An 8914-nucleotide genomic window follows, 5' to 3' on the forward strand; every position below is an offset into this window, starting at 1 on the left:
TTTAGGTACAGTTTGCACGGGTTGAGACCTCAATGTATCATGTTTCTCGGCAATTGCTCTTAGGCCACTGTGGGCAGTCTGTGCGGCAGCAAAATAAATAATACAGTTCTCTACCTGAGTAGATAGATGAGTGGACAATTAAGGAATAACATCAGCTGTGGTGTATTTGTAATATATAGGATTATGTAGTATAGATTAATGTTCCCTATTCTTATTCTGTGTAGTATAGCTGTTTCTACTTTTAAAAAGTGAAAAATTTAGAAATGTTTGTCAGTTGAGCCTGCCTTTCCCTGTTACTTAATTGGTTTGTAATGGTGGGTGAACTCTCTCATGCCGGTGGAGATGGAGAACAGCTGAAGTTGAGCTGCATTTCCACCAGCACAACCAAATTTGACTTTTTTTTTCCTTTAGGTATTGAATCTAAACCCAGCAAACAAATAAGCAGGAAGCCTCTCCGCTCAAACAGGTAGTCTCATTAATCGTTATGAACCATTTGTGTAAATTTTACACCTGACGGTTTTCATAGATTGGCCCTGAAAGGCCCACGTCCCACCTTTTTCCCTTTAGAAAAGGCGTTGCTATTCTGAGTAACACCTTTGAAGATGTAGTGGTAAAAGCCTAGTAATGTAAGGGATTTGTGGCAAGGAAGAAATGTGCAATTTAATCATGATTGTCTGCAGTCTTTAGTTTGCAGTGCATTTACTATAGTTCATATTTAAAAGAAGTCAAAGTGAAACTAATTATCTTTAATTAAGGTGAATTAGGCTTTGATTTTTAATATATTTTATGTAGAGAGATCTCGAACTCATCTGCTCAAGCCAAGGAATGTCCCAAAGGTTATTAGGGCATATTTCTGTTGGGCCTGACGGTATTAGTAATAACCTTCTTTCTCATAGTCCTAGACATGAACAAATATGTCACTTCATCAGTCTCTGTTACCCGCGCTTATGCCCCTCCGCAGGGGTCGCAGATTCCACAAGTTATCAGCTAATGGCGTTATACATTAAAAATTGAAGCTTTCCTCACTCTGAGGCCTTTCAAGGCTTTGTTCTTAAGCCCCAGACACTTTGGAGTGCAGCTGCAAACTATAGGCAGAAGATTAAATTAATTTGTAACTCTTTTTTCGTCCTGCATTACTAAATCCTGCACATTTAATTGAAACCCTACTTCAAGATGCTTTGTGTTTCTGTTCTTCTTTGTTGTCAGTTTAACCTCAGAAGCACTTTAACGCTGGTAAATTGCTGTTATATCCTTTTGGATTCTTTTTTTTTTTTTTTTTTTTTAACTGTGCAATAAGAGGACAGTGAAATTGATATTAGAAGGAAAGAAAAAAAATCTTAGAGTAGTTTTTGAGGTATTTAATATTTATTAAGGTCCATACCCTGCAGAGTTTCAGGTGGTTTTAAGCCATCTATCTAGGAATGTATAAATTGGTCTTGGAATGAAATTTCACCTAGGGAATTTTATGTTATCCAGTAGTTAAGTCTGATTTTTAAAGTTTCCTGTGTCTGAATGTTCCGAAGTGGTGGCTGCTTTTCCATAAAATGAGGGTTTAACTGCAGTGCACAATCTAAATGCAAAATCCTTAGATGGAAATTTAATTGTGTAAAATGTGCACAAGGTAATTAAGAACAAATTTTAGAACATTTCAGACTATAAAGTCCTCCTTCAGCTAGATCACTAGCAATATTGTAAGTGCTTATTTTCAATTTGCAGTTATGCTGAGAAACATGGAATGTGTCTAAATTAAGAATAAAAACATCCCATGCTTCTCAGTATAACTGTAAATTAAAAAACAACTTGCACAACATAGACAATAATCTAAGTAGAAGTCTTTATTGCCTGAGTGTCCTAAAAATATGTTTTGAACTTCCTTCCCTCAGTCACTTTCCGAACAGGATACAGACCAAGTTGCTATTCTAATTCTTATTAACAATATAAAGGCAGGCAAGTAAAAAGTGACGTAGAGAAGGTGTTTTGTTAGTGAGGATTTCTGGATTTCCATTTTCAGTTCCAAAATTGTTAATTACATTATTTCAACAAGTCATTTTAATTTTGTGTTCGCTTACCTGCACATTAAATGTATGTATTTGAGAACAGGTTAGAGTTGCTTTCCAGCCCTTCTCGTGGCTGCTCAGTACAGAGGGTTTAGGCACCTGCCTCTACCAAAACTGCCTGCCTCATGTTCCTTTTGCTTTCCCTTATGTGTTTTTATATATAGTCCGATAAAAAATCAGTATATACGCACACTGTACCTCTGCCTGTTATTTAATAATCTGGGATTATTTCTCAATTTATCAAGTACTGGTTTAAAATCTGATGGTGCACCCCCTGCATCCATCTGCACCTCTCTCCAAGTCTGGGGGAAAGCTCCTACCAGGTACTTGCACTTGGAAGTGCACATCATTTTTCAGGACACAACCTCACTGGACTCCATAAGGTGAGCATTTTAAGTGCTCTGATAGGCTACTTCTACGTGTAAGAAAGTAATGGTTTTAAAAAAAAAACCACCACACCCCCAACTCCCCCCTCAAAAAAAAAACCCTACACAGACATGTAGTTGCTCTAAGGTGAAATGGCGTAGGAGGGTGTTATTCTGACATAATTCTTGCTGATATGGTCTGATTCTCATTTGTATTTCCATACCATGCTGGGATTGCAATTCACTGGGCCTTTTTAAAATTATGTTTTTTACAGTTCTTGGGTAGTAGGAAGGTATCCGTAGGGAAATGAGAACCAGCTCCTTGTAGTTTAAGCATTCCTTTCTCTCCTCCTTGATATCCAGAACTACATAAAATACTGATCAGTTCCCAAAACTAACTAGTGTGAATGGAAATGCCATATTTTTGTTATAATACCTTAAAAATAAAATTGCAAGTCCCAGAGTTTCATTGTGTAAATGCAGAGGAGGTAAGTTTTTGACAGTGTGTTAGTTTGGTAGTATACATTTTTTTGTACTCTGCATTGGGCCTGTGCTGCATATGTTTATATGACTTCCTTGAGACAGATGATAGAGAGTATGAAAATCCCTTTAGTGAAGCTCTAATCTGTTTGTTTTTTGTGGATTTTTTTCTTTACTTTAACTGTGACACTATTTATAAATCTAAATCTACATACAGAGGTCACTGGTTGGCTGAACTTAAACCATTTTACTTAGTAAATTTAATTAAGAAAATACAGTGCAACTCATAAGCAAATGAGTTTTTCCTAGTTTTAAACCAAACCACCCTCTTGAGTGCTGATTGCCTTGCTCGACCCCTGGTGATATAGAAACAGGCAAAATTAAAAAGGACATTAAAGCTTCATTAAATCTGAAACACATTTAGTACAGTGACATATCTGCGGGCTATTTCAGGGAAGATTACATACTCTTTGGTAAGTTTCTTAATTTATAATACCTTGACAATCTTGCAGGGAGGAAACAACTCTGACGAGATGAATCGAGTGATGGTTCAGGGGGATGCAGAACTGGCACATGATCTGTCCGTGGCTGTATTGCTTTGCAGTTCTCGGTCAAGGAGCAGTTTCACTGACAAACATCTTTCTTTTTTAAGAATCCCCAAAGAACTTGTTCCTGATGCATTTTGGGTTCTTCAAAGCTCATTTATACACCCCGTACTTATGTCTGGCAGAAAACTGCTCTTTCCCCAATTATTCTGCTACGTTTGGAGCCCCTGCTGAGGTGTGTGGTCAGGGAGAGGAGTCGTCAGTGAGAATGGAAATGCTTAGTTTATAAGTCATCATCGAGGCAGTGGCCATTTTTCTACTTCGATAAGATCTGTAGAATGATGCCCTGTGCCTATAGCCATAATTATCTTCTTGTTCTACAGTGGGATAACTATTACATTTCTACAAGTCTGTAGCTATTGTAATGACCATTCTTAAGCCAGTAGTCATTGGAAAAATCAGGATTTCTTCTACTTCTGTTCATGGAAAAGTGTTTGATGTTTATAGGTTTATTTCTAGGCATTTATAGGCTATCACAGCAGCAGTGCTTCTTAGGATCTTGAGCAGTTCTTGAAAGTTAAGGACGGTCCTCCCAAAAGAAGAGAAGACAAAAAAGAGTATGTTTCAGTAGCTCCTGATCCTTAAGACGGAGCGTAACAGAAAACGTAGGGTCTTTGCTTAACTGTTTAATGTTGTATTTCAAAGCCTGCTTTCAGAGAGTGACTGGAGTGACACTCTGAGCTGGGGGAAGCTGTGAACCAGACACAAGTGATAGAAGAGATGGCGATCAAGCCTGCTTGGCTCAGGTTTTGTTATGGGGATGAATTTGCTGCAAAGAGAAGCACTGCACTCAGCACTGCACCAGAAACAAAACTGAAAGGCAGAATTCACCCCAAAGAGTTGAGTCTTAAAGGCAAACCTGGAAGACAAACCACAGAAGAAACCCAAAGTAGGAAGCTAGCTTAAATTGGATTGCTTTGGAGAACCTGAAGAGATCTCACTTGTCTTGTCACCTTAATGTTGTTCTCTATTCCAGTGTCTCTTGTAAGCCTGATTTCTTCTATATTATGTAGTTGTTGGTCTTGCAAACTAAGCAAACACAGCGATGCCCAGATGGAAGTCTAAAGCAGATCACAACTTTCAGAGAGATGAGTGGCACAATAGAAACGTCTCGGAAAAACTGCATGTGTTATTGCTAGCAGGGCTCCTTGCTCAACACCATACTGATAACAGCAGATCATAGTGGCTTCTCCTCAGTGACTATGCAAACTCTCACTGATGAGATATTTAGGAAAATTTGGGGAGATTTTTCAGTGATGCATGGAAATGTAGATACACAGTTCCTATAACTGTGATGTGTCTGTGCAGCAAGTAAGCGTTCAGAGATACTGTACAAACCGAGTAGCCCATTTAGAACCAACTTGGTATGTCAGTAGATTTTTCAGGACAAATACTACCTCAATATTGCAGAAGCTTCTTTTAAGAGTAGTCACCAAAAAAGTTGTTTGACCTCTTTGGGTTTCTCTTGCATGCCTCTCTTACACAAATGCTTCAGGACCTACTCTGCTTTTGTAATGTCTTTCCTCTGAGGATCTGGAAGAAGTTTTTGCTAAGAAAAGAAGTATTTGCTAAGGCTCACAGCCAAGTGGCTAGTACTATACTAGGTTTGGGCAGCAGCTGGAACTGCAGAAAGGGCACCATCTCTGCTGTTTTCTGGTTGCTTCTACTCATGCTGTCAGCTTCTTCTCGCCACCTTCTCATGACCTTTTCCTGAACTGGTGAGGCTCGAGTATGTCTACTGGTCTATGCCCCATCAGTTCCTCACCTTGCTACAGCTCTGGCTATGCCTTATTGTTCATACTTAGGATAGTTTTGTGCTGCCAGCCAGGCTGAAATTTCATCATAGGTTAGCACAGCTGCCTCAGCTGCAATCTGGCTAGATCAAGTAACCACGGCACTGAGGAGCTCAAATATTGGGGGCAATACAGGTGCCATGAAAGAGCTTTTGCCCGGCACTGATGCGTGCTTTAGCCTTTACAGTACATGACACGATGGCTTAGACCTTCAGCATTAATGCCATTACTCAGTCTGATGTGAATATACCTAGTTTATCATGCAGACAAATCAACGATAGTAGTGCATCCATAACCTCTTTGGTAGACCTCCTTCTTGAAGGTTGGTAAGGGCAGGATTCATGAAGATTAACCAGAGCGTAGGGAAGCTCATCTGACTATGGCTCCTCTGTAAACCATGGAGAGAGGTGGGCTTATCCAGAAAGCAGGTCAGAACAGAGCTGCTCTGAATGCCCTTTTGGAGGAGTCTGTGTCAACTCTGAAAACCTTTATCCTTCACTGAAGAGCAAACAAAAAACCTTAAACTAGTTGTATTTTGCTGAAATCTTTTCCAAGGTTCAGATAGCAAATGGGAAAACCTAAAGTCTGGTACAAAGAATTTATCATGGAATATTTATTAGCTATGGCATTATGGCAACAGTAGTACTGTTGTTGGGTCTAATACTGGTACTAGCAAATACTCTAGTAATGCATCAATGGACTTAAAAAACAGTGTGGGGAACCAATCCAGTTGATATCGTATGCAATTGAAAGTAGATCTGAAGAAAAGATGAAGTGTCTTTTTGTGGGTGCCATGATCTCTCTCCAGATCCTGCTCACAGGGTCCTAGCTGGGTTTGACACCGATAAGGAAACAAACCTCAGCTCTATAACCCAGATTTTACTCTGAGCCAGTTAAGGAAGGACTTTGGGAGTTCAGTGCATGCTCTATAATACCTGTTCATTGCAGATAATTATCAGTAAAGGTCAGTGTCATTGGCCTCGCTATTGAGGCTGAACTGGTTTAATTTAGAGTCCTCAGGAGCTTGGGCATCAAACAGTGTTACTGAGTGGTACAGACAAAAGAGCTGGAGAAATACAGAATTACTCAGAAAGGTAGAACAAGGGGTAATTGTTGTGAATGACTCCATTCTAAATACAGCTCTTTGTGTGTTTTCAGAATTACTTTTGCTGACATTTTCCAATTTATACAATAGTAAGAGTTGAGTACTTTTCTCTGTTTAAGAAAATGTGCCCTCCATGCAAATCTATATAACTAGACAAATATTATTTCCTTTCCCAGCTTGCTCTTGGGAGGTTTCCATATCCTCAGGTAAGATTGTTCATTACTGCTGTTTGCCACTGTGACATTCATTCCTATGTATGAAGGTGCAGAGAGCAATTGTGAACATTTGAGCCACATACAAATAAATCTGTCCTGTTAAATTGAAAAGTGGTATCTTGAAGGAGTAATTTAGAAGTCTCTATTGATCTCCCCCCCCACACACACTTCTTTTTCTCTTCTCCAAACTCTAGATTTTCTTTCCCTGGAGACAATGAAAATTATGATGATGTTAATGATTTTTTTTTTATGAGATTAAAAAATAATCCAGTATGTACAACAGTGCTTTTGAAGCAGGAAGGTGTATCTACTCCTTTTTTATATTTTAATTTTTAACTCCGATTTTGGATAATGGTACGATGGTCTAAAATCTTCTCAAGTCAAAAATATAATGTGAATGGAATACTTAAAGGAGCTCTGGATTTTCCCTCTTAAGAGGACCTAATATTAGTATTTTATTTAGATACTGGCATTTTCTAACTTTCCACTGACCTAACTCAGTTTCATTGAAGTTGGTAGTAAAACTATTTCCATCTTCAGTGGTAATGGTTAGGCCAGTGCTGAGCCCTGCATTACCACGTAGTATTTTACTTTGTATGCTTGAAAAAACATGAGGCTCTGAACAAAACAACCAATCCAGAAATAGCTTTGATGATTACTTTAAATTCTTATTGCAAGATGGATGTTAGAATTCATAGTAACAAACTGTTCTGTAGTTCTTCAAATTATTCTTTCCTGGGAGAGGGGAAAAAGTGAAGTGTCCAGGGACTAAAATGAATTATTTGAATGTGGGTTTTATGTTTTCATATGTTTTATGAACACTGTTTTCTGCATCTTGGTCTATACAGATCAGAATGCCTGGAGGCATGTCTGATTTAAAGGTGGTGTTGGTCTGTGCTCTTTAAGCATCTATTAACTTGCTATTATTATGCAAATAACTGTTGTAATACACATACTAATTTATGCATGGTTAGATTATGCAGATGCCTCACAAACATGGTTATTGAATAATAGGCTGGGACTCATTCTCTCTCCCATTTTTATAAGCTGTTTTAAGCAAATTCTCCTGACACTTTTATGGACTTGCAAAGGTTTTGCATATGTAGAAATATACTGATTTTTCACTTTCTCATCTCCTATGGAAAATGTTTACTGACTGAGAGAGCTGTAGCTGGTTAGCAGAATGTACTTTGCGTATTTTATCCATATTTTAAAATGTACCCCTCTCCTTTGAAGAGAGGATTGAAAAAGCAGCTCTTGTATTGAAGTGTCCTTCATACATTGGCGTACTCACTTGTGCTCATTGAGTGTCTTGATGTTCATTGTAGATGGTGTATTATAACACTAAATCGAAGTGACGTGGGGTACAATTTCAGATAACCCTCTGTTCACAGGAGTGTTGGAGCTTGGGGAAAGAAGTTAGAGCGCATACATTATGTATGATTCTCGACAAAAATTTGTTTTCTGAATTGGGAGCAAAACATGATTGCTAGTTTAAGATCCTTTTTGCTATTCTAATTAAAAAAGCGGATCGGGTTTGTAAAAGAATATTTGGCAAGTCAGTAGTCCATGAAATTGTATATATTTTTTAATGTAAAACAGTTGAGGAGGTGAAACTTTAAAATGTAGCTATTAAGCTTTTCAAGAAACTGCTTTTCATAAGGATTTTTATGTGAAGAATATGTATTTTAGACAAGTACTTACATAGCTGGTCACAAGAACCCTTAGAAACCTACTCTGATTAGGGGGATAATTAGTGGTTTGGGGTTTTTTTTTATGTCTAAATATCTATTTATCTCCCTACATAAGGGCTTGATTCTGCAGTCACTCATTTGAGTAAATCCTCCTCACTTCAGTGGGCTTATTCGAATGAATGAAGCTAATCATATGTGTGTGTGCAGAATTTGTCCCTAAATAACTTGGAGTTACTTCTCCTCAAAATGGAAAGTATGGATACATGTCTGAGGACACCTGAAATTTCCTGCAAATGAATGTTTGTCTCCAGCTGTAGCTGGAAAAAAATTTTTTTTTTTTCCTTTTTCTCTATTTTTAAGACACAGACAAATGGTGTGTGTAAATTCAGTTTAAATGAATAAGATTTATAGGGGGAATCATTGCAGTGTGGAAATTCAGGACTCCTGCAAGATGCCAGTAAGACTAAAGTATGATTTATTTTTTTTCTGGCCTTTAGTAGAATATTTTAGTGATAGAACTTAGCACTTCTCATTCTCCACATCTTTTATAAGTATTTATTTTGCTAACACTTATTCGTCACACTATCATTATATAATCTT

The 8914-nt window shown here is 37.9% G+C and overlaps 1 protein-coding gene across 6 annotated transcripts in view; it reads left to right on the plus strand.

Annotated features, from left to right (window-relative positions):
* Nucleotides 1–8914, plus strand: part of MAP2K5 (mitogen-activated protein kinase kinase 5) — a 141434-nt gene that overhangs the window by 80966 nt on the left and 51554 nt on the right. For all 6 annotated transcript variants that reach the window (XR_007507480.1, XM_049812260.1, XM_049812262.1 and 3 more), the window contains one exon: nucleotides 6582–6611. Coding sequence is in view for 5 of the 6 variants with exons in the window: in XM_049812260.1 (XP_049668217.1) it covers nucleotides 6582–6611 (30 nt within the window). In the remaining variant the exon portion in view is untranslated. The remainder of the gene's footprint in view (nucleotides 1–6581; nucleotides 6612–8914) is intronic.

This window comes from Accipiter gentilis, chromosome 10, assembly GCF_929443795.1.
Source record: "Accipiter gentilis chromosome 10, bAccGen1.1, whole genome shotgun sequence".
Taxonomy (NCBI): Eukaryota; Metazoa; Chordata; class Aves; order Accipitriformes; family Accipitridae; genus Astur; species Astur gentilis.